Below are 26,669 nucleotides of genomic sequence, written 5' to 3' on the forward strand. Positions count from 1 at the left end.
ATCATGTACCCATTAGTCCATAATATAAATGACTGGTTATGGGCCCATGAAAAAGGGTATTTTAGCAGCCAAATTACTTCATTTTGGAAACTGGTATATTGCTCATGGGCAGTAAGTAGAACAAAATTTCATAAGGTCGGGGAGCAGATGACTTGTGAGATTGGTTTTTGTGATGCAGAACTTTTAACAAGAAGGTCGTTGGCTTGGAAAGGTGCTCGGTCCAACAGACTGGGAGTCGGGGCTCTTTGGTCCCTTTCCCAGCTCTGCTGCGGATTTGGAAATGGCTTCACTTCTGTGTGCCTCTGCTTTCCCAGTTGCAAACTGGCATAATACACAGTGCTCAAGGTCTACAGAAAAAGTCACCGTATAAGAGCCAGGCCCAGTTAGAATAACCAAACGCCTACACCTGGCATCTGTCCTGTGGCTTGCCAAAGGACTTGTTTCCTTGTGCCGGTTCTGCAAGGTGGTCATTATTATCACACTTGGACCCGAGTGAATACTTTTTTGGCTGTCCCAACATGCAGACCCAAAGAAAAGGGGGGACATAAGCAACAGACTGAAAGAAAGAGCTGGCATGACACTCTTCCCAGCTCCATCCACTGAGCAGGCTCCATCGCTGTGAGTTGTCAAGATGTGACAGTAGATCATGTAGAGGTTTAAAAAACGGCTGCACATGTTACTCTGATGGGGTCCAAATATACCCAGACCCTCAGCTGAACTACTTGGCCTCACTTTTCTAAGGCAATCCAGTGTGTACACGTGGGAACGGTGACCCGTCCCAAATGCCATGCGCTTGTAGTGCCAAAACGAGTTGTCATTCAAGGTCAACCCTGCACAACTCCCCTCTCATCCCTTCCAGGAAACAGTTAACAACGAGGATCTTCAAATGTTTCTGGGCATCACCTCATGAAGGTGAATAGATCAGTTCACACCTCTTTTGTTCCAGGATCTCTGCAGGGATTTTACCAGGTTCAAAGGTCTGAAGTTAGAGACTGACTTTCTTTAAAAATGCAAGCTGAGAATAAGAATGCAGCTTCAAAAGACATGTTGGCAAGGCACACGGGCATGTTTTATGTCCTCAGCTGCCTAGACCACAACTGGCCCACATAAACATGGTTTCTCCCTATCTAAGATAGCCCTGATTAGCAGGAAGCACAGCAGCGTATTGGATGCCCTTGGAGAAGCAAGGGCAAGGCTTTTAGAGGGAAGCTGCTGAGAACAATACTGAAGACAGCAAGAATAGCACCTGTTTTTGTAGGACCTGAACATGACCTTAAGACTCAGTCACTTTTCATCAATGCTCGCGTTTATGGCTGGTGCACTGTATAACGACACAGTATCCTGGTTTATACAAGCAGGCCTGTCAAGAGCAAATGTTTTATAATGCACGGTTGGGGGGGAAATAGCATCACATCGTTCCACGGCAGAGTGGAAGAGCTAAGCTTGGATTTGCTTAGGTATGGGGAATAGTGTTCCATTTCAAAGGAGACATTGTTATATTAAAAAACCCCTCAGTGATCAGATACAGTAAGATCCTTGATATTCAGATTAGAACGTATCAACCTTATGACAGACTGGAAGATCAAGGCTTTTTTCAGGAGACGTGAGTAGGAAGAATGAGACTGCGATTAAGCCCCAGGCAACGTGCGAGTGAAAGCAGCCAGCAGACAGGAGGAGGAGAAAGGATCGATAAGTCAATTAAGAATTGCCCATCATAAATATTTCATTAGAGTCAAAGCTAATCTAAGAGAGCATTTGAGAGGGAAGACGAGGGCCTTGCTCTAAAGGACCTGGTGCAGAGTGGACAGGGACGTGGGAAAGGGGGTCTTGGAGCAAGAAGAATAAAGAGCTGCTACATGAACAGCAAAGTTAAGAGCTTAGTGCTTGCAAGAGAGGGCAAACCCACTGGAGCATAGCATGTGCAGGACGTGGGCAAGCTGCCTGGGACTGTGCTGGAGCCCTGACCCAAGAGCATCAGGTTAGGGTGGGGAATCCCAGTTTCATTTCCATTAAACCTTCAGTCTCCCCTCTGAGATGGCCGACATGGAGGATAAATCATCCATTTGAAATACTAGCTGCTCAGATGGGGATGCTTGTCCACTTGCAGGTTAACTCTGCTCTGCTGAAGTCAATGGTAGTTTCACTGCTGACTTCATCAAGAAGCAAGCTGCAAGAAATTAAATTTCCAAGCTGCTCTCAGTATGCCAGAACTTGGCCAAAAATGAGGATTCACCTCATAATGGAGGAAAAGCAGAGGATGCAAACAAGGACAGAAAGAGAAAAGGAAAGAACAAAACCAAGATAGAACAAAGCAAGTTGGGAAGACAATGCTCACTCTCAGACCAGGAGAGAAACCAAGGCAATAAGCACAGCCAGGATCTTGAGACCAAAGTAGCTCCTGTTGCAACAGGAAGAGGCATGCAAAAACATTGAGAAAGCCATTGGAAACAGGAAGATGGAGAGTCTGGGAATCACAGTGTGGCAGGTGGGCAAAGGGCTCAAACCATCAACCAAACACGGAGCCCTGCTGTCAGGAAGAAGAGGAGCAGTACATATCTAACACATGAGACTCAGCAGGGAGGGCAACATTAGGATCAAAATATCAGTCCTGGATTAGAAAGCTCAAGAGCAAAAGGAATGAGCTACGGAGCACAGAGAAAACCCACCTGCTTAGCATCTCAGAGGTTGAACCTGCCCAGGGACCCAATGCAAAGCTTCAGAAAATATAATGTATTGCACCCACCAGGGCCAACGAGCCTCACCTGGACTGGCAAAATAAACTCTAACAGATTCACAACTCAATAGGTGGAGACTCCACCAGTTCCCAGCTGCCAGTGCCACCAGTCCAACAACATGACAATGAAAACTGTGTCAGGCCTGATCCTGGCACTGAAGAGGAAGCTGGACTGAGATGCCCTGGCAGAGGTTAAAGCCTAAAACAGCAAGGTCTGGATTGAGATTCCTTGCAGCTCTGCCAGCATCTCTCAGCACTGGGATCCCCCAATGAATGCTCAGACTGAAATATTCTTGGGGGCTTTGTATGAGGACTCAGGACTGGAAGTTTGAACCGGTATTCCTGCACTGGTAGAGCTGTATGTAGAAGGGGCCTCGAGCTAGAATAACCCAGGGCACTGTGAGGTGCACGAGCACGTACACGAGAGCTGCAAAAGGCAAACTGACCCCACACGTCTTGTTAGTACACTGCAGTGACTAGTCTTCTGTCTTTAATGAGCACCAAAGTCTCACCACAATTTTAGAGGAAGGGGAGCTCAGAGAGGAACACATTACAACGCACAAAATCCTGCAGGACAGATGCGCCTCCCTTGAAATCAGTGAGGCTGCAAGGGGGGCAACGGGGCAGAATTTGGTCTTGCTTCTGTAATCCTCCTCTGTTCCCACCAGGCCACATTCATCCCATCTCCATCTCTATTGCTCGCTCCTGACATCGGTTTGTTGTATTGCTTCTTACACTAAGTAGGAGAGAGGTTACTGAACAAGGCTGGGGGATCTTGTAAGGCGTTCGCCTGTGATTTAATGCAGCTGGGACCAGTCGGATGCAGATCATTAACAAGGCAGAAAGCTCAGCTTCAATACAATCAGAACACATCTACAACACATTGTAGTCCGGTGTCTGGCTACATCTCATCTCCTTTCGGAAAGCATTAGATAAAAGGAGATCTTTGTACGTGCCCCTCTTTCATTATCCTGCTAAATAAACAGAGCTCCTCTGAACTCCAGGAACAAGGGAGAAGAGGACTTTTTGACATGACATTTGGCTTGGTGCCAACTTATTTTAATTGCACCGTGTCCTCTGTTTAACTGCTCTTTTCCCGGGGAACTCTTAATTGGGTTTTGCGTTTTCCTGCAAGCGTGGCTGCATAGCTTGAGCCTGTCTAACCCGGGATGCAGCAGAAATATAGAAAGGGTGACTCGGCAGAGCTGAGGCGTCGAGAACCAAACTGCTGAGTCACACTGCGGACAACCGATGAAATCTGGATACGCAGACGGATGCTTGAATAAGGAGAGAGAGTCCAATGCATGCTAACATGTATTTCCAGTTGGCTGGTGATAATTCGAAAGGGAAGATCCTAGCCGAGGACAAGACAACGGCGGAAAATAACTCATATTCTTACTAACGTGAACAGTGACCTCCTGCTAGCCTATAGACCGTTTTTATGCTAGGATTGATGTCCTTTCAATTTTCCTGCAATGGTGGGAAGTCTGATGTAGGAAAAGTGTAGGATTTTAAGTACCACGGGTGGATTTTCAGGAGACCAGATGGCTGTGTTTTCTGATACGCAGCAAAAGAGTTTCCTAAGAGCCCAACTCCAGTAAGGGACCAGCTTTTCAGAAGATCTCAGCCCCATCATCAATGGAGCTGAGCTCTGTGGACAACCTGCCGTCACGCCTTCTTACCTTGGATAAAGAGCTAGCAGCCACCTGCATTTGTGAACTGGTTGTGGCAGCAATAGGACACTTTTGGAGAAGAAAAAAGGAATACAGACTAGCATCCATACAGCCCCACTGCTTGCACATGAAGTTTGCCTTGAAGCTCCCCATATGTGGTTAAAAGACATTCCTTTGATGTTAGGGAAAAATAAAGTGCACACACCATCTGAATTGTATTTTATAAGAGGGTATCAGTTCTCTATGTTGTGCATCAGCTTAGCAACAGGATAATGTGTCTCATCAGAAGAGCCAAATCCAAGGCAGAGTGGATTAATAAAGAGTGGATTGCCTCTCTCAACAAAATACTTTTCTCAGCCTGTGAAAGTTCCCTTAATGCACTTGTGCTTTTCATTGACAAGTTTATATGCTTTAATAAAAACAGGCATCACAAAATTGGCAGATGATAACTCCTATTGTACTGCTCTCTGGTATAACTAAAAAGACAGGGTTATATGAGAAAGCATAAAATTGTATACGGACTATAAACTGCTCAAGCTGAACCTTAGGCAGGTAGGGATGGGCTTAGGAAGAAATCTTCCTCTGATGGCAATGAATTCTTTAATGGCCTGTTATGGAGTTTCTTGCGATTCTTCTGAAACACGTGGGACTGGCCAGAGACGGACTGGCCTGATCCAGTCTAGCAGTTCACTTGTTCTTAATTAGAGGGTATCTCTGATCTACAAAACTGGGGAAGGTGCAGGGAGTCGGGAGAACCTGAGCTCTGCTCCCAGGTCTCCAGCTGCATCTCAGATTCACGCAACAGGAGAATGATACTTAATGCACCGTTGTGAAGCACTTGGATTCTTACAGGCGAAAGTGCCATGCACACACATGTGGAATACTGTTGCTATTATGGCAACAGCAGTCCTAGCTGGCTTGACTGTCTTTGGTCATTTGCTATCAACCGTTAACGTACAAAAAACAAGAAACAGGAGCAAAGAGAAGCCTTAATGCTCCATTTCAGGTGCCTGTAAGCCTTATGTCGTTCCCTGACCCTGCGGAGCGGGGGATGTCCGGTATAATCCGCTTGCTTGTGACACAATCTCACACAGTCAACCTGAGAGCGGGGGGTAGCTGCTTGCACCGTGGTACTGGGAATCAAGGGGTGGAGGGATTGATTCCTGGCTGCCACGTCAGTAAGAGGAAAAAGACTGAATAATATCCATAAGGGAATGGCTGAATGCGAAGCAGTCAGAGTCAAAACCATGGTCATGGTTCATCTTCCTGCAATGGATTTCCTCTGAAGACCTCAAGATGCTTTCAAAAAAGGTGGCTATACTTTTTGCTCCGGTTTTCACAGGTGGGTACACTGGGGCACAGGGGATTAGACCGATTAGCCCAAGTTCATGCAGGACCCAGGAGTCCTCGCTCCCAGTCCCCTCTTGTAAGCATCAGACATCACTGCTGCCTCCTCAGACACAGTGGTGAATCAGTAGTTGCTGAGCAAGTGCCTTTGTAAGGATGTGGAAGTGGAACTATCCTGGCTATCTTCACCGAGATGGGACTGAGCAGGAAAGCTCAGCAGAGGAGCTGGACCCTCCACAATTCGGACAGGTTTGGATATAGCATTCTGCTTCAGGCAGTGTGTGAAACCAGTACCCAATGCAAAAAATGGGTGGCACGTGGTGGTATTTGTGGGATACCCTGGTCTCTGTTGCAAGCCCACCTTTACATGGGGCGCCATCCTTCACACTCCCCCACAGAGCATCTCCCTCCCCCCCCTCCCTCCCCAATTTAAAACCGTCTCACCTTTCCCATGAGAAGTCTCTATGGTCCAAGTGCAGTTCAAGTTATTTGGGTAGAAATCAGGGAAACCTGGAGATAAGATGGTGCCGCTGGAGCCACGGATATAACCTCCACAGAGAGCTGTACAAATCAAGAACAAAATAATAAAATAAAATAAACCCCCCCGAACTCCCTGGATTAACTGGGAGGAAGGAGAGATGTTACACAAGGCTTAGCTGGGGAATTGGAGGCAATGCAGGGTCTAATGAAAACTGACCCTTTCCATTCTGTTTTCCCGTAATAAAAGAGCATGGGGGGCACCTGGATGAAACCCCAACTGAAAACAGTTCAGATGTTTAAAGCAAGCAACTCTCAAAGCAGCACGTAGACAGCCGATAGCACTTCAGAGGAGCTACATGGGCTGTCTACTTTTATGACCAATGGCCAAGTACTAACACCACACAGGCTGAGCTCACTCAGAGACTGAACCATATTACAGATGAGGCACATAGAAAAGGCAGTATGGGAAAGGATGCCTTCTGTTCTCTCACTTTTGGGGTTCACTGGAGACCTATTATCTCCAGGGCTATAAACTAGACACCTTTGATGCATCCCAAATTCAACCTACTAGTTTCTACAGCTGGAGGGCTATTCGTCCCTGGTAAAAGCTGACACACCTTGATCCCATAGAAAGCTCTTGCTTAATGAAACCATAAAGAAGGTACCCAGAATTGAGGCTGTTAAAAAGCCAGTCATCACCGCTCCAGGGTAAATTGTGGTAAAAACCTGCACTGAGAAAAAGGAACGCCACTGGATTGTAATCACTGCCTTAAATACCTGCAGGACCTGCCGCGATATCCTCGAGTGAGACCAGGAGGCACTGCAGTATGGCAGTCACTGCAGAGCTTTTAATGGCCCTGACTGTGCACCAAAATCATCCTGCCTTGCCTTGGGTATTAGCCATGAGATTCAAGTCAGCCCGGGATGTGGTGCTGATCGCTCGCTGCCCTCGCTTCCTCTCCTGCAAATAGTCTTCTGTCAAACACTTACCCTCGCAGCTCGGTAGAGGCCTGCTCCACTGGAAGTTCGGCTCACACTCCAGGGCTTCGTTGTCACTCAGGGTGTACCCCGAGTCACAGCTGAACGTCACCAGCGCTCCAACATAGAAATCATTCCCATGGCGTTGTCCATTCACAGGAATCCCAGGGTCCAAACAATGGTCGGACTGGAGCTTCACAGCTGCGGCAAACAAACCATCAGACATTCAGCAGGAACGACCAGCCCCACAAATCATGGGCCAGCTGCTCAGGGAGGCAAACATTCATCGGGAACTTTTATATAGCTCTCATATCATCTAAGAAATGCAGGCAAGACCTGGGTTGGCTCTGGTTACATTCATCAGCTCTGGGTCAGCCATGGATTGGGAAGCACAAGGACATCAGTCTTCAGCCCATGAAGTGGGGAGGTTTGGTGTCGCAGGGCAATTCAGGAGTGTCAATGAAAGGGCTGTGCTGTATGCAAGATACCAAGGATGGGAGGAAGAGGGCAGACGGCTGCCAAGATATGGCCCACAGGGCTCTGGCAGATGCTGCCTTAGGCCTGAAGATCACCCAGAGAAATCACACAGCTGCATAGGAGGAGACTTGAGTTTTGGAACAGAAACTATAGAAAGTCCATCCTTGGAAATGTTGAAGAGCAGATTAGACAGACACTTGGCTGGGACCATTTAGTCAGGGATGATTCTGCCTAGAGCAGGGGGCTGGACTACGACCTTGCGAGGTCCTTTCCACCTGACTTCCCTATGGTCCTATGATCCCTCTCACATCATTGATTTAATCAGGAAGCGGGATTCTCTGTTAACTTTGTTCTATTTTGGTGCTTGCATCTACTTTGGTATGCCCAATCGACCTGTTGAAAGGGGAGGGCGTTGAACAGTTCACTGATGGAGGTGGTGAGTGAAAAAATTCACAAGCATCATGCTGGGATTATTTATTCAGGGCTGTTCGGTCCCAGATGGACAGGAAAATTACATTTATTTTTTGTTGTTGCATTTTTGTCTCTGAATTGAATTTGCCTGCATGGGTACGGGATACGTAGAAAAATGTAATTATTTACACGGAGAACTACTGATATGCCACACAAATCACAGAACCATAGTAAAATAGATCTGAAAGGGACTTCAGGAGGTCACAGTGACTCCAACCTCCTGCTCAAAGCAAGGTCACATCTGTCTAAATCATTCCAGACAAGGATGTTTGCAACCTGTTGTTAAAGACTTCCACCATATCCCTAGGTAACCCATTCCAGTGTTTCCAGTGAAGAAAGATGGCTGGTTAGAAAGACTCCCAAAGAAGCAATGGCAAACGACTGCCTTGTATAGATAGCATCTGAAAACAGAGCTTGCCTGTAAGATCAATGATTTCACTCAATCGACGGGTACTGAAATACAACTGCGCTGGACACGTTAACTCAGTCAAGTAACAGCCATCACCTAATAATCACAATGCTTAACAAACATGATTTCCTCCCTATAAAGCAAGCCTCAGAGGCCCCATTGGACTATTTTATTGACTGCAGAGGGGCCATTGCAACATTAGCCGCTTGTGAGAATCTCCATTTATCCTATCTCCCAGTCTATGGCCCTGCCGGTTTTATCCCATCACCTTGGGAACAATGGAAGGAGGAGGTCTGATCTGCTGCTTCTAAAATAATTCTATTCTGCAGACATTTCTAGTTGTTAAGGAAAAAAATCAATAATTATGATCATAACATAGAGGCTGTTATTGGCTCATAATAGGTCCAAGGCCTCAAAACACTTGACAGTAAAAGTGTTAACTGCATGGCCAAGGGGAAAAGAAGTGCCAACGGGCCTTTGACTGAATCCTTCGTGCTGCCGGAGAGGGCATAATTATTGGAGGCTACACTTACTTTCATATCGGATCTGAAAGCCGATGTCGGAGTGGCTTTTGTCGGTGGTGAAGAGGAGGTAGAGGTAGTTGCTTGTGCTAATGAGGAACTGGGGCACTTGAGTTCCATCATAGACACCTATCAATGGGGAAGAGTACGACCTGCCGTCTCGCACCTCCAGGGTGTCGTAGTTCACTTCGGTCTTAAACCTGCCATGGACATAAGACTATATCAGTGAAAACAAAAAACTTTTAAAATCTTTCTGTTATGTTTCTGAAAAAGGCTGTAGTTATAAGCAGACAAGGTTCCTTGGGTGAATTTGATATCTTTTATTAGTTATAAGCAGGCAGCTAATACACGGGACTGAGTATTTAGGTCTGTTCTCAGTTCTAGCAGAGGCCTGACCTGTGACCTCCTTATTCTGATTTCACCTTGCTTTAGGTCACGTAGAAAATCTAGGTTAGAACAGAGAACTGGATTTGGGTTCAAGTCCCTGGAAATTGTCCAAAATTAGTATGATATTCTTCCTCTCATTTGTGCTCAGTGCCCCCTGTATCTTAGTGAAAGGCGATCTGAGTGCAGTATTGGAAGACAGGAGCCCAAGATTTCAAATAAGACTGAATCCATCTGCAGACTGAACTGTTGTGAGAATTAGTTGAAGGAGGATCAACTGAGAAAAGAAGTTAAAAATTCCACTTAAAAACAAGTTATACACACACACACACATACACACAGATAGATATACATCTATATCTATAGATATCTATATCTTTATCTATATCTATAGATAGATCGATAGCTATATCTATAGATATACAGATATCTATAGATAAAGATATATAGATATAGATATCTATAGATATAGATGTATATCTATCTGTGTGTGTGTGTATCTGTAGATAGATAGATAGATAGATAGATATTTCTTTATCTTTATATAAATTAAAACAAAAACAGAAAATAAACAGCAATTTTCAGGCAGCTCAACAGTTGGTTAAATAAATAAAGGGAAATACTGTACCGTGCATTGCTTCTATTTTTTATTCTGGATTGTTATATGAATATAGGGAAAAAAAAAAATGACTGGCTGTAGCACAAAACTGTAAGTGCATGCCATTATTTAGTCCCACATATGAGCCCTGATATAGCAGCCATGGAGGCTGGTGAAAATCCGTGCAATGACTTTGGACCCATACAAAATATTGATCGAAAAGAAAAGCTGTTGTTATTTTTATCTGCAATGACCACCTGTCAAATGTAATTTTGATGGGATATCCTGGTTGAGCCTCTATGACCCACACGCAGTTCAGAGAGTCCTTGTAGAAACCAGGCCAGCCTGGGGACAGGATCATTCCACTCGGAGATGTCAGGTGCCCACCGCACGGAGCTAGGAAAAGATGATACGGAAATCGAGTGAAAGGTATCAGAAAACAGACAGGCACTTTCAATTTAAATTGAGGGGAAAAAAATGGCAAAAGGGTCAATTTGCCCATTAATGCAACACAGGGGACTGCAAAGAATGCCTGTTTCACTCAGGTGCTATTGATTCTTTAATTAAAAATAATTAAAAAACGGATGAAGTCATGAAAACCAGGAAGAAACTCCTACATCCAATGAATATTAGACATGCAGCAAATAACTCCTTAATCTACACAGAGCCAACAACTCTATGTCTGCTGCATCCGAGCCGGGACTTCATGGTCTGCCTAAGCAACAGAATATACGAGTCTACCTGGAACCCAGAGCCACAAACACCCACAAGACTATGGTATCTCTTTAGGGCTGCTGGCCTTGTCCTGTTGTCCCTCAGTGGAGCCCTGGGAGATACCTACGACTTAAAGCAGTGGAGGAAAATACACTATTGATCGCTCCTGGACACAGAATATTTGCTGGGGCGGATCAGTTGTGGAAAATCCAATAGTCCTAACTGGCTGGAATGCATTATCCCATAAGCAACTAAATAGGTTAAAAAATGCATCTAATCCAGGGGTGGGCAAAATGTGGCCCGCGGGCTGGATGCGGCCCACCAGGCCATTCTATCCAGCCCGCGGGGCCCCTAAAAAATTTAGAAAATTAATATTTATCTGCCCCTGGCTGCCCGTCATGCGGCCCTCGATGGCTTGCCAAAACTCAGTAAGCGGCCCTCCACCCGAAATAACTGCCCACCCCTGACTAATCCTATGTGTTGCTGAGTATCCTTGGGGGGGTTTGGTGGCAGCTTACAAAAACATCAGGGGAGAGCATCAGGGGCTAAGCGAACGCACACCTTGCTGGGATGATTTGACCCCAGCAGTCTTTCCTGGACAGAGCAGCAAGGCTGGACCCGCTGATCTCACAAGGTCCCTTCCAGCCCTAAACGACTGTGGATACTTCGCTTGGCGTTTCACTGCTATAATTAGACATGTTAGCACCTCAAGTCCCATTCAGACAGTAAGCTGCTAATGGACACATTGGTCTCTAGACTGGCACGTCAGTACGGAGACCAGCAGTGTTTGTACTTTATTTTCACGGTAAGTTTAGGGCTTGTGAAAGTCCATATTCTGGGAGCCTGAAGGCTTCTGCTTAATTTCCTTGCTCCAGAATACCTCCTAATTCCAGTCTCCATTTCTGCCCTGCCCGGTTCAATCTCTAGCAAGAAACAGCGCCCACTGCGGCAGTAGCCCTGAGCTATTCGGGCTCTCTCGAGCCCCTCCTTCGTTTTCCAGCTTGCCATCTTTGCAAGCAGAGATGCTCTTTTTCAGGTGTTTTTCTTGCCCATTAATTTTCAAACATTAAACAACATTTTTTGATACAGATACTTTTCCTCTAGTTTTTAAAGGGCTAATTATAATTTGCCTTTAATCAAGCACATACTGGAGGGTGAATCAAAGGCAAGCCACAAAGATCACAGATAAAGGAACACAAGTTAATAGCATGGGGTTATAAAAGCTTCCAAAGATAAAAGCCAATACAAAGATTACGTTATTTATTTCTCTCCACCAGCTGGAAAAAATGCAAAGTTAAAGGTTCAAGCTTATGAAGGGAACTGAAATCTTGAACTGGTCCCCAAATTACTTCATTTGTCAGTTGTCTGCAAAAATACAATAATACAAAAAACCCAACCCTGTCTCATCCTGAACAATAATCATTCAGGACAGCAAGTACCCTCTTCTCTCTTTAATGGGAAAGACAATAAAGTGGACTATGTATTTTTTGCCGATTGGCATTAAAATGTGGATGGGCAATTACTGAAATTATTTCTCAATACTACCGGATCTGTAATTCAAACGCCTGTAAATATCATTCTGGCATCTTTTCTCTGAGAACAGAGGGGAAAAGAGGCCTTTTAATTCCTAACGATCTCTTTTCATTTCACTTCTCTTTTCCACACTAGAAACTTTAAAGCACTAGGAGCTGCTTTGAAATCCATGTCAGTCTTTATTTCTACCTCCTTTTTTACTTTATTTTTGGGTGCAATCACAGACATATTGGCATGGAGCTGTGAACCACAAAAATATGCAACTCCAGGGCCCTTTTATAAAAGTCTGATGCACTACATTGTCAAAGATACACAGAAGACTCACACGTATGACTGAATTTCTGTAGCAAGCAATTCATTGCTCTTTTTACTGCAAAGATCTGGACCTTTTGCTTTCTTGTATTATTTAAAGAATACATATGAGTGTTGGTCTAAAGAGTCAGGGCTGGAAAAGAAGAGATTCTCCACACTTTCCTTTTTTTTCTTCTTTTCTTTGCATCCCATGAGAACACTGGTAACAAAGAACCTTTTGTGATAAGCAGATCAAAGCTTTTTCATTACTGTTATTATTAGACAAACACCTGCTTGCTGTATATGAGATAATAAAAATCCATCGTTCATTTGAAAAAAAAAAAAGAAGCAAAATTAATTAAATTAATTATTCAATGATTATTGGGTTGTTATTGAATGTTAAGCACGTGGCACGTAGAGATGAGATCCCAGAGCTAGATAAATCATATGCGCACCTGCGAAGGTGGGGTTAGACAGGGGTGGGCAATTATTTCGGGCGGAGGGCCGCTTACTGAGTTTTGGCTAACCATCTAGGGCCACATGGCAGGCAGCCAGGGGCAGATAAGTATTAATTTTCTAAACTTTTTAGGAGCCCCATGGGCCGGACAGAATGGCTTGGTGGGCCGCATCTGGCCCGTGGGCTGCATTTTGCCCACCCCTGGGTTAGAAGGCCAGTCTTTCACAGCTCTAAACAGCTTAGATCTTGACCCTGCAAGACATCGAGGGTCTTCCCTTAGGATCCAGCGCTGCAAATAATTTTGCATTGATTTGACTTCCACACAGTAAGGCATACCAATGTATTAACAAGCTGAGCATGTCATTAAATTTGCTTTGCAGGACTGGGACCCAGCAGTAGCATCTTCATTCTGCCTAGGATGCAGACATGAAAAGATGGCAGCCCTCTCTCCACACCCTTACCCCTTTCATTTGCAGACACAAAATACATGTAGTTGTGTATTTAGGGTCTGATCCTGCAATTTGCTAAGTGCCGAAATTTTCTAAGCAGTAGGCCTGTGCGAAGCGGCTAGTATTCGCTTCGGATTCGGCCGATTCGGGGAACAGTGATCCGATTTGGTGATTCAAATCACTGTCCCGAATCTGATTCGGAAATTTGGCTGCTGCCGAATCTCTGAGTCTCCAAATCAGCCAGGCCCATCCCCTGCCCCTCTCCCAGCCTGGCAATAGCTGCCCCACCTGCTGGTACTTTTTTTTTTAAAGTCCCAGCTCAGAGGTGCTGCCGGGTGGGGGGCGATCCCTGCTGCTCACCACTGCCCCATGCTCTACGGGGGGCTGTGCATGAGCCCCCTCAGTCCCCCAGCCCCCCCCCATGGCTGCCCCGCCCACTGCAGCTCTGGCCCTTTAACAAAAAAAAAACCCGAGAAAAACCCTAGACTCATGGTTTCTGCCTGGTGGGACAGCCTGAAGCCCCTAGGCCTCTGCAGGAGTGGTGAGTCTCAGGGTTTTTCTTAGTTTTCTTTTTTTCTTAAAGGGCCAGAGCTGGGGTGGCTGGGGGAGCGAGGGGGTTGGGGGACTCCTGTAGAGCCCCCCATGCAGTGTGGGGCAGTGGGGGGCAACAGAGATCACCCCCCCATCTGGCAGCACCTGGTGAGTGGGGCTTTTTTTTCAAAGCACCAGGAGCTGGGGTGGGCAGGGATTGGGGAGCAGGCAGGGGATGGGGCTGGCAGGGGTCCCCCCATGGTCCCCTCTCCTGCCCACTACTTACCAGCTCCAAGTCCAGCACCAGCTCCCTGCTGCAGCCACCGGGGACTGCCCGAATCATCAACGGTCCAAATCTTTTCTGGAGATTTGGAGAGCTTTGAATCGATTCAGACCTTTTAACTGGTCCCTGATTCGATTCGGATTTGGAGATTCGGCCACCGAATCGGGCTGAATCTCCTCCAGATGGAATCAGCACCCGAAACTTCGCACACCCCTAGTGACCAGAGAGTACACGGTACTCCAGGTGAGGTCTTACCTGGCCCTTGCATGATGGCAATTAATACTCTCCTATCTCTGCTTTGCTGAATCAGGGCTTGAGTACTGTTGCAACTTTGAGCCCTGCTTCTTTCAGTAGTTTCTCCCTGGAGCCAGGCCTCCTCAGCTCCTGGTCAGCCCTTTAACACAGGGTTAGGGGTAGGGAGAAAACCCTGGCATACCTTCACATCTCAGCACCGCATTGTTCCAAACCACATTTCCTTCCTTCAAGATGCAGGTGATGGTTTCTGACCCATGTGTCCGTATGAAGCCTTCGTCACAAAGGAAGGAGACAGAGCTGCCCAGTTGAAGGCTGTCACCAAATCTTTTTCCATTGACCGGCACTCCAGGGTCAGGGCATTCATTGTGCCTGAAAGCTGGAAGATGCAAGAAGATGAATGGTGAGCAGCACATTTCTCCCTTTGCTGCTGTAGCCCATGGAAACCAAAGAGCTAAACATTACTTTGGCTGAAAAAGGTCCCATTTATCCCAGGATAAACCCTTCTATCTGGAGACAAAGTGCAATCATACAGATTTTATTGTCCATTGTCCTGGAATAAATCCAGAAAAAAATTCTGGTTCAGAGGTAGTAACAATTTATCCCAGGATACTGCAAAGTATATCTGTACAGTTATCAAGGCATTGCATCAATGAGTCAATGGCAGAAAAGCAGTGCTGCATTCAGTCGCTTACTAAACCCTGATTAGAAGGGCCACGTGTGTATGTGCCAATCACAGGATATTTTTGTTCCAAGACAAACACAGACACAATTTATCCAGGGATAAATGCAATGTATGCTCCTACCCTCACTTACTTGATCCGGCACCATTAAAGGAATAGGAAGGTTGGCCATTGACACAATGGGAGGAGCGCCAAGGGGACGTAGCTCCCTAAGAGGAGGGATGGTGCAGTCTTTGGAGCACTTACCTAGGACTTGGAAGACCTGAATCCAAGCCTCTCTTCCACAGACTTCCTCTGTGGCCCCTGACAAATCACCGAATTAATAAAGGTATTGAGATGCTTTCCTCCACGGTAGGTGTCTAAGCACCCACTAGAATCAATGAATAGGATTTAAGTCCCTCTAGCGCATGGGAGCATTTTAATTAGGGATGAGAGACTATGTCCCATGGCCCTCCATCTTCTGTGCACGCACCTGACTCTTCTCAACCCAGGATAAATTTTTAGTTTCCAGTTTTAAGGGAATGGATAAGTCCCTGCACAAGACAGATCAAGGTTGAACTCTTAACCACATTGAAATCAGTGGCAAAACTCTTATGGCATCTGTACTGAAGCCAATGGATAAGTTGATAGCACATGTTGATCAAACTGAGCTACCTTTAACTAACTGAGACCTCAACAGCAATGAAGATATAATGGGGTGGATTTTAAAAAATGGCCTAGACACCTTAGCAATCAACCCAGCTCCCAGGCACTCTGCTACGTGCCAAAACCTATGCCACCTCACCTTCACTTGCACTGGTACGTAAGCTAGCCACACTAAAGCTATCTGGATGTACACCTCCATAGGCTGTGGTCGCACATCCAACTGGTCAAGCCACTTAATTTCTCATTGGTTTAGTTTCTGTGCAGAGTGAAGATGAACCTGCATTGTCCTGATGCTATCTACCTCCCCTTCCCTCCCCCAAAAGAACCAGAAACATCATACTCCACTTAGATGCAAGGCCCTTCTATAATCCAGCCCCCTACGGTTTTGACTTCTGCATTTGCATATTTTTGTGACTGCCATGAAAATACCAAGCCAGAATTTATTTCAAGGCAATTTGTATTCTAGCCTTGCTAATGAATTTCATCTTTTGCATGGATATTAGTTTCTTCTGTGGGCAGAGATGGATTCAGCTGGTGCATGGCAGCACGGCTGCACGCCCCCTTGGCTGTGCTGTGCGTGAGCTCTCGGTATGGGGTCTGCCCAAAACCCCTGCTTTTGCATGACTTCGGGAGCAAAAAGGATGAGTGTTGCTGCTTGTTCCCTCCTTTCTCCTATTGCTGAATTTAGTTATTGCAGTTATTCAGCTGAATTTCTTTCTCCAGTTGCTGAATTCCCCAGAAAGAGGGGGAAGGATGAGCAGTAGCAGTGTTCACCCCCCGACTTCTGGTTACATCTTGTCCTGATCGGCTGGTTAGCTCACTGCTCCCACAGACCTCAAACAGGAGCCTGTGCTGACAAGACGCTGAGCTTTGAACTCACCGTACACGTGCAAGACAGCCAAAGTTGGGTGCTGCACCCCCTGCCCTACTCCTGGATCTGCTCCTGCCTGCAGTCAAGAACCATTGCAGGTCTTTTCTGCAGCGATCGACTCACATTCAGGAAAAAAAACCACCCTGTTTTTCCTCAAATGGCACCTGAACATGTGAAGTTACCTGATCAGCAGGGTTGATTTATGATCAGAATAATATGGTGACTCTGCCCTTTGCAGAGATGCTGTGAGAATAAAAATTTTAGTATTTATCAGTGAGCAACAACAAAGTCTCATCTTCATATTTTTAATTAATTAATTTAATTAATTAATGTTTTTTAAATATTTCAAATGGAACTAGGGCTTTTCCAAAACAGTTTTTTGTGAAGCCCCAGAAACCTGGCTGGATTAACTAGGGAGGTGCTCGCAGGCCAGTGTGCAAAGGGGCTACACACTTCCAGTTAATGACAGAACACAAAAGGATGGAGGGCCAGAGGTTAAATCGAAGGGGCCCCTTAAACCACAGTCTCCGTTTGACTGACATAAGGTATCTGACCTCACCTGTCACTATTGCTATTATAAAATGACAGAAACAAAGTAATTACCTTTTTACTTGTTGTCAAGTTAAAAGTAAAATTGCATGTAGCCATAGATACAAGGTCCTGTTTACAAGGCTGGCCTTTTCGAGCCGTTAAAAAACGGGGACAATTAACCAATCAGAAAGCAAAGCTTTAACCTTCACATTCCATCAAGTTTATAATTGTGTCCTGCTCTTAGCACGCAGTGGAGAGGTTCTTCAGAGGTTTGCAGCATATGCAAAGCTACAGCACCCAAGTTAATGGCTCAGACGTGCATTTAAGTTAAATGGATTTGTCCAGCTGTGTGGCTCGGTGCTCACATTTGTCTGCGGGGTCAAGGTGTTGTCTCTTCTCTTGCAAGCTTTTTGGGGCAGGGGTTGATTGCTGGTGACAGATTTGGATGCTCCCAGCAACAGCAGGGGAGTGAGTTTTCTGTCCCTTCCAGTCCCGTCGCTATCTAGCACCCAAAACGCTATGGGCATTGGGCCACATCCAGGGCTCTTGGGTATCCCTGGAGGATGATTATAAAATAGCATCATTGGGATTACAAAATGGTCTTGCAAGGGAAGTAGCAAACACTTGGGGGATTGGACAAAACCAAGAAATGCCCTTCGAATCAATCCCCTGCCACATCAAAAGATTTGGTGGCACCGTGGTTTCTTCAGTTCTCTGCTTGTAGCACACAGCTGAGCTTGCCTGAGTCCTGAAAGGGCTCGTTCCAGCTAAAGTCTTTGGCTTAATGTAGCATATCGGGGAGGGAAAACTTAATGGCGTGCGGTATGCAGTAGATCAGACAGAGTGATTGAATGGTCCTTTCTGCTCTTCAACTCCAAGAAGCTACAGGGAACGATCCTGCCTCAAAGCAAAGCTAAGCAGAACCATATCTGAGCTGAATTCAAATTGGGGCTTTGTATCTTGGGCCCCGTCTCTGCTTTTTTTTTTTTACCTTGCCAGCTAATGGGAAAAAAAGCAGGAGATCATGAACTTGGGAAAGCTGAGTGGTTGGCAATTTAGGAGGCGTTGGGGGGGGAGAAAGAGAAGGCCAAATTCTTTGCCGGTGTACATGGGGAAAATTGAATCAGGCAAGAGCTGGATTTGTTTCGAGCAGCTGAACATTTGGTTCAAATGCCTCTTCCTGCAGTGAAGACGATTTGTGGAATTCCCCATCCCAGATACCCATCGTGTGCTTCAAGGCACAACCAGGTTGCTGCAGAAATTACCCTCCCAACATCTTGAACAGCAATGAAAAGCAACATTTATGGAGGGCATGGGCACAGTTCCCCTGGAGGTATCAAGCCAAAGCAGGCCACCCTGCCTGCTAAGCCAACAGCCCGATCAGTTGTGGCAAATGATTTCTTAAGCTCTACAATTTTTTTTTTTTTTTCTAGAATAGCTGATTTGCAATCATCAGCTAGAAAGACTATTAATTTAGCCGCACTGCTCACTGCTGTTATAACTTAAGTCATTTATCATTTCTGCTGAATAGGTTTAATAATGTTCTTTAGAAAATTATGGGATAATGTGAGGGTAAATTGCTATGGCAGCTTGCATTCACTTGAACTTTGAAGGCCTGAATTTGTGTGTTGTCAGATATAGCCGTGTCTATTCCAGTCCTTCGTTGTGTCGCGTGTTCTCCCTCCTTCTACCTTGGCATTGTTGCAAAAGTCAGGGTGCAAGTAGAAAATTATACTCCTGGTCACTGATACAGCACCTTTCAGCCAAAAGAGTGCAAAGCACTTCACAAGTTTCCACCGATTAAAACTCGGTCAGGTAAGTACTCTCACGTTCCAGTCGGGGAAACTGAGGCAGGGTGCAAAGTGGCACAGCCAGAGTCACACAGTGCACCCCGATAGCTCTACTCACCAGTTCTCATCAATGGGAACTGAGCAACTAATTTTGCTTCTCGGTCCACTCTTCTCACCATTAGACTATACTACCACAGCAGAAAAGAAACCTTTAAGTCCTGACTCCTCGCTCTGTAGCTTAAATGTAACAGCTCATTTTCTGATCTCAGTTGCATCCAATGCAACTCCAAAGAAATCCCCACTAATATGACTAGACTTACTCCCATGGTGGTCTACCCAAGATGATCGATTGGACCTGAAAAGAAGGATTCTGCACTTACTGGTGAAGGTGATGTTGAAGCCCCTTTTCTCCATGGAGTGGTCTGTCTGGAACTCCAGCCTGGCTACGTGACCGCTGCTGGTCAGCGAGGAAGGGATCTGGTTCCCTGAGAAGGTCCCCAGCACCGGGGATTCAGCTGTCCCGCCGTCTTTCACAGCTAGGAAATCAAACTGAGGCTCCACATCAAAGTCATTGAAAGCCAAGTGAATCCGGCTCTCGGGCTTAGCTATAATTAACCAAACGCAGTGCAAGCTGCTTCCGTATTCTTCAGGGTAGTTTGGCGAGAGGACAATCCCGGCTGGGGTGGTGAAGTTGAAAAAGCAGGAAACTGCAATGAGAAATCACCATCAATCGAGGCACACCTGGTTCTTACAGACTGTGCTTGCCACATCCCCCCCCCCCAGGCTACACTCTCCATGAAAATACAGCATACGTTTTCCTTTGAGACAATTTAAGGAGAGAAAAGACCAGTGCTCCATTCACTGCTGGAGGTCAGTGATTTATGTACGAGGGGAGGAAGAAACATCTTCACTCTCAGGTTTGTCCTCGGTTTCAAAAAGTCAATAAATTTTCCCATGGGAGATTATATTGTTTTATTTATTATATATTTTTCCTGTAATATCTGAAGCTCTGGCACTGTCAAGTTTCACGACTCCTGTAAGGGATGTCACGCCACATCTCCAAAGCAGCGACTGGACCTTTTCACATGAGCGCTGTAGGATACAGTGGGATACATCCAGGAAGGGATGCTGTGCCTTGCAAGGTGAATCCCCTTGAAGAGGACTGAGGATAAGTCTACACTGCTGCCAACAGTGCGACTGCCGCAGCTCAGGGACAGGCGACTGCAGGGGAGCTCAGCAGGGGCTCTTACAACTTAAGTTTGATTAAAGGGCTGGTGTGAACAGAATGAAATGATTGGTGATTTTATTTGAGCTTTAAATTTATTGAATGCACAAGCAATACCACGGCTTAAGCAAACCCCAAACAGTTGCAGGCCCTTGCAATGGTGCATGATAACTTAGCTGATTAGACATTATTGATGAGTTTTGACTGGCCTGGTTTTATTTTTGGCTTGATGACAGCTATTTAAACTTCAGGGTTTTTTTAAGGCTTTTATGATTTTTTTATGGCCGTTCTTTGTATATTTTGATGTGGTTATGTTCCAGATTTTTACTAATGGCCAGTTATAGCTTGTTTTTAAAATTAATTTGTTATTTTTTGTTACCTTTAGCCTCTTTTTTTTTTAACTTGCTTTTTTATTTTATTTTGCCTCCTCCCATTTTACAGCTATTTACACATTGCTTTGCCTACAGCAGTTGTTTACACTATTTTGGTGCTTAATTGCTTTTGTGCACACTTTGCTTGCAGCTAATGGTTTCTGTTTGAAGAAAAGGGGGGTGGGGAATGGCATCAATTATGCCAAGGCAGATTTTTAGGACTGCAAACCTGGGTGGGTCTCTAAGTAAAACTCAGGCACCCAACCCATGCTATTGCCAGTTTAGCCATCTTTATTATATGAGCTGCAACTGCACCTTTGATCACAGTGTAGACATATCCTGAGATGCTTAAAAAAACACCCCAAATTCTCCCCTTCTTTCAGTGTATACATAATTCTCCCCTTCCTTCAGGGCAGCAGGTAATTAAAGGCTGCAGGCTGTTATATGTTTGCTTGATCATTTGTTAACCAACATTTTTACTCAGGCTGCAGTCTTGCAAATATACAATTCAACAGGGCTCTTTGTATGTGTAACAATACTCCCCCATCTAGCATGTCTCAGGACAGAGCTTTTGGGGAAAGGGGGCTATGCACTCAATTCACCGTTGCAATGAACCCTGTGCAGTTATTCAAAGTACTTCAAAATCTCTATAAAACCAATGTTCTGGTTTGGTAGCCACTCAGCCGTAGGGGAAACCACTGCATGGAGAAGGTTGTGAGCACATGGCACTCTGCCTGCATTTTTTATATTTTATTTTTGCAAAGTGCCATGCATGCACGTATTGCCTGCAGAACATGTACGTGGCAAGCAACGGCCTGCAGATTGGAGAGCACTGGGCAGCTCCCTTCCCATTAAGAATAAATCACTGACTTCCACTGGACTGGGATGGTGTCAAGAAGAGGCATCCAACTGGACTCCCACCCCTGTGAAAATAATGAAATGCAGTTTTATCAGAGGCGTGGGGAATGATGTGTATGAGAAACCCACAGCCTTCAGAGGTGACTGTTTTCAATATATACTGTATTTCAGCTGACAGGGTCCATTAGTTCAAAACTGCAATGCTGCTGTCTAATTGGTACCTGCCCAATGATTTTTACATGTTATGTATGTATTGTTTAATCTCTTCCCCCTACCACTTCACCCTTATTAAACTCTATTATTTAAAACACTCGTCATGCTAATTCCTGGCAGGGGGATATAATTCAGAGGGTGAGAGCGATTTTAATTTGGCATTTATATAGTTTTGTGGTCTGATGTTCTCTCTTTCTCCATTGCCTTCCCACTATTATGTGCTTCCTTTATCTTCTGTACATAATCATCTTAGATCAAATAAGATGGACATTACCAGGCATTATTGAGGCTAAAAGCTACAAGCCATTTCCTGCTCCTGATAACAAAGAAAATAGACAGCTAGATTAAAGGGAAAACAAACAAACAGCGAATAAATTCAGGATTCAGCGTGAGTCGAAATCTTTATTAAGAGGACGCCGTCTAGCAATTCTGACAACATCTCCTCCTTATAATCTTTCTGGGAATACCGATCTATGAAAAAACAAACATGCTAACGACATTGAGACCTGTGAGTTACTGCTGCTAGGATATCAGGTAGGCACCTCCTGTGGTTTTATCAAACCAAACAAATAAATCAATACTTATATAGGACCTACAGGCTCCCCAAACTGCATTGATTCATGCAGCCGTCAACAGCCGGAGAAGCGGTACTTGCCTGATGCCTCTACCATTTACGACGCTCACGGGTACACGTGACAAGGCAATACACAGGAGGAAGAAGCGGCTTTGCTGTGTTGGAGGGTTGTTGGGGAGGGGAGGGGAGAGAAGGGAAACACGCAGGAGGGCCAAATTAACCTTTGCTAAATGTAAGAGAAACAAATGAAGCCTGCGGGGAAATAAATGCAGTTTTTAATTTTCTCCAAACACACCCACACACCGAAAAAAAATAAAATTACACACTGTAGTGGGGCAGAGCTTCATCTACTGTGAATCAAAGCAACTCCACATAGGGTGAGTTGTGTGGAATATGGTTTAGGTATAAGCCTTTGCAGAAAAACTACTAATCCAAAAGACCAGCAGCCACGCATCTAGTTTTTAACTACCCCTCTTAACCAGAGGGGTAGTTAGGTTGTGTGCCCTGGGTGGCAGCAGCAGCTGGGGCAGCGGAAGCAGCGGTGGCTGCCATTCTTGTGGCCCCTCTAAGCTAGCGCCTGGAGCTGGTGCTCCGTATGCCCACCCCATGTTATGCTACTGCTCTTGATTCAGTGCATCAGTCTGGCACCGTGTGTTTTCCAGAATAAGCTCTGAGCATGTACCCCATGGCACACTGCCCCTTTGCTGGGCTGTATGCCATCCAGGAATGTTTCTCAGCGTGCTGCAGGGCACCTACCAAAAGCCACTGCAATTCTGAGACTCGTGAACAAATTAATAAACTCCCATGATGCCTCTCCTCGCATCTCAGGACTGATTTGTTTTTTCCCCAAGCCAATAGGCAGGCAAGGTTCTTCGAGTAGATGGGATATCTTTCATTGGATCAACTGAGTAGTTGGAAAAAAGTTCTTAGCAAGCTTTCAGGAGCCATCACCCTTCTTTGGGCATAGTTCCCAAGCCAATGCCATTTGCAAAACACTAAGTGAACATTGCTGCACGTCACAAACTGTATCCTCATGAACATGCAGCATCCACCACACGTGCATTTGTTGTTGTCACCACGTGGTTTTGGGACTCAGCTGCTGTACTGCTGAATTGACTTTAGAAGAGGAGGATGAGGAAATTAAGCAGCTACTTATGGGTGAAATGTTTCTGAAGCAGCTTCACGTGGTCCTTTCCGGGGCTCAGTGATACAGGCCTGGGATAGCAGAACAATGTCAGGATGATGAAGGCTACGTTCTCCGTGATCTCTGCAGCAGTGTCTCACTGACACGAGCGCTCCCTTCAGCAAATGTCCCCTGCCATCAGGATGCTCACCATGCTGAATCATGACTGGTCAGTAGCTCATCAATGTTTGTGGGTAAATCAGGCGTCAAGGCTGTTGGCACTGAGGAATTGCCAGCTTCAAGGAAGAGTCGACGGTCCCAGGGCATTTGTACACACCACGTTTTTTGCCCTTTCTTGCACTGCAACTGCGTGACTGTTTGCATGAACAGGATTGTTGGATGCTTTGAGTGTCTTTCTGGTGCATTAAACTAAAACTCCTCGGATGTACTTTAGTTTGGCTTGCTGGGAATTAAAATGCTGCATCCATAGATTTGTTGCATGCAAACACAAAGGCACTCAAAGACGTGCGGGAGAGAGGGAAGGAGAGTCATAAAAGGCTTGGCTGTATAGGAAGGTATTGCTGGGGGTCTTCTATTGCACTGAGGCCACTGAGAAAGCCCACATGCCTGCTGTTTCACACTAGGCTTCACAGTTCATCAGCAAGAAGGAATATTTCACGATAGTGCTCCGAGGCTGGATTGACTGGTAACAGCACATTAGCACAAATGTGACTTGGTCCGCGATGCTAGGACCTTTGGAAATGTCTTCTTCAGTGGGAAAAGAAATCCTTGCTCCCAAGACTACAGTGGACCTTACTGGAGTTGCCATTCCCACTGTCAATCTGGGAGACTTGCTTACCTCTGCTCCCCTGGATCATGAAGCCTTTTCCTGAGATAGGTGGATAGATGCAGAATGACAGTGGGCCATGAGTTTAGAGGCGAGAGGGCAGCGCCTAATGTCAAGGCTAGAGGCAACTGAGTGATTTCTGCCTTGTGTGATGCCTACTTGCTCTGTTTTGCAGGAAATCTGAGAGTGCAAGGGGGAGAGATCCTCACTGCTAGGTAGGAGGCAGAAGTATAGAGCCACGTGGGATATGCTCAATAGTCAGACAGACGGACTAGCTCTCCACATTGCAGGTATTGTCAGGCACAGAGTTTGGGAAGCCTAGTATTCCTACTTTGAGGCAAGGAGTTAAAGTGTCAAAATGAAGGTTTACTATGGGGTTTTTTAAGCACCATAGGAGCATTTTATGAAAGGGCTTTTTATTTTGTGCAAGGCAGGCACGTGACTTTACGAAACGAGATTGAATCTTTGTCAATAACTTCCATTACTGAGCATCAAACAACACAAATAATAATAAAAAAAAACCCCTTTATTGAACACCAGAGTGCTAACTTTAAACCAGAAGATCATAAACTACCATAAAACAACCATGCAGGCTTTATGGAACGTAACGGTGCCAATGAGGCACACGCACCTAAAAGTGCTGAGTGCACATGTGTGCACTGTCCTAGTCACAAGCATCGTCAGGTGCAAGGTTTATGCCTGCTGTCTTCACCTTGGAGGTAGAAGGGCAGGGAAAGAAGTCAATCCATGTGAAAGAGAGGTCCCAAATGCTCTCTGGTTTCAATGTCTTTGGGTGTGGAGAAGCAAGGGATGCGCCCGTTCAATCCCACAGCCTCGGTTACTCTCTAAGGGCTGCAGGGCCGGGCTGGTGATGGGGTACCAGGCAGGAAGGTTGTATTAGACCGTCTCCAGCAGGCGTGTTTGCTCCTGCCTCAGTTCTGGGAGCTGTTCCTGCACATCTCTATCTTCTTCTCGATGCTCTCCCCTCCACTCAGCCCGCCGGTGGATCTCTATTCTATACTCTGCAGTCTTCACATCCCTTCTCTTTTGGGACACGGACATGAAGACCCCGGATGGCTCATTTCTGCTATCCCTTTTTCTTGACCCAGATATTTGTCAGGCATTCTGGAGCTGATAACATTTCTGTCGGGGGCGGAAGGGACATCAGATGCAGAAGCTGAGAACAGAACAAGTAGTTATTGTACTAATTCCATTTCCATGGAAACAATGCTAAAATACCGTGTTTCCTCCTCACTTCTAGAATAGCTTTCCCATAGTGCCTTCTTAGTCTGGGGCGGCCACGAGGCAGGGTAAGATGCTTTTTTCCACTTCATTTTCTCTTTGCAGAAAACCCAGGACCAACCCTGAGTTGGCGACAGGTTGGGGAGGGGATGAGGTCGCACAGAGGGTGGGTGAATAGTTGCATGTCCCACTTTAGCAAATATATCTTATTAAATGCTTAAGGTGCCTGGCAGCCTCAGGTAATGCTCACACTGTGAAGCAAAGTACTTTTCACATTGTAGTTTCTCTTTTCCTATCTGCTGTTTCAATAAAGATGGCTCCTATACAATGTGTTTGCTTTTTAACCCCTTCACAACCAGCAACTTGAGCCGGGGAGGCTGGGAAGGAGGGCAAGATCAGCAGTGAGCTAGGAGGGAGACATTTATTTTAGATATTTCAGAGCAATGAGCACTGCGCAGCTCCCATTTCAATGCCCATTTGAGCCTGTGAGGAGAGAATCAATTAAAAGGGAAGGGGGCATGTTCAGACGTGGTCAGGGAACATCGATGTGGCCTAAAAATATAAAAGAACTTAAATTCTCCAAGGCAAGTGCTGCTCTAAGCATGAGGGAAGGAGTTTCAGGAAGAGTGGAGCAGCCTTGGCAATGTTCCTAGCTCACATTCACCCGAAATGGCAGTGGCCAGAGGTAGCGAAATGGAAATTTGTTGCACTTACTGGTGGATGTCCACTCCGCAGCACCCTGATGCCGTGTGTCTTTCTCGGGCCCAGACTCTGTCTCCCTCCAGGTTTGCTGCAGGAGGGTTCTTCATGGAAATCTCATGAGAGCCAGGGCTGGTAGTCTCTTGGGTGCTCAAGGTGCAGCCCACAAGACAGCCCATTTGATGGTGGTCTCACTGGCAAAAATCAGATCCAGCTCATGATAGGAGAGGAAGCTCCTCGGGGAACTATGAAAGGCCTTGTTGCTGCCCTTTATATACGAGTGGTGCCTTTGTTGCCACACTGGCGCTTGTCTGATGGGTGCATTGATATGGTGGGTCTTGACACGCTGATGGTCTCGCTCTGGTTTAACAGCAGTTACCTCCTCTTTCCAAGTCGGGAGAAAACGCACAATCCC

At 45.8% G+C, this 26,669-nt stretch overlaps 1 protein-coding gene across 4 annotated transcripts in view; it reads right to left on the bottom strand.

Moving 5' to 3' along the window:
• Window positions 1–26,669, bottom strand: part of CSMD2 (CUB and Sushi multiple domains 2) — a 651,518-nt gene that overhangs the window by 193,389 nt on the left and 431,460 nt on the right. For all 4 annotated transcript variants that reach the window (XM_014605014.3, XM_019487966.2, XM_059729594.1 and 1 more), the window contains 6 exons: window positions 19,483–19,809; window positions 14,767–14,961; window positions 10,330–10,468; window positions 9,103–9,290; window positions 7,225–7,413; window positions 6,199–6,315 (listed from right to left, as the gene is read on the bottom strand). In XM_014605014.3, coding sequence (XP_014460500.3) covers window positions 6,199–6,315; window positions 7,225–7,413; window positions 9,103–9,290; window positions 10,330–10,468; window positions 14,767–14,961; window positions 19,483–19,809 — 1,155 coding nt within the window. The remainder of the gene's footprint in view (window positions 1–6,198; window positions 6,316–7,224; window positions 7,414–9,102; window positions 9,291–10,329; window positions 10,469–14,766; window positions 14,962–19,482; window positions 19,810–26,669) is intronic.

Source organism: Alligator mississippiensis, chromosome 6 (genome assembly GCF_030867095.1).
Source record: "Alligator mississippiensis isolate rAllMis1 chromosome 6, rAllMis1, whole genome shotgun sequence".
NCBI lineage: Eukaryota > Metazoa > Chordata > Crocodylia > Alligatoridae > Alligator > Alligator mississippiensis.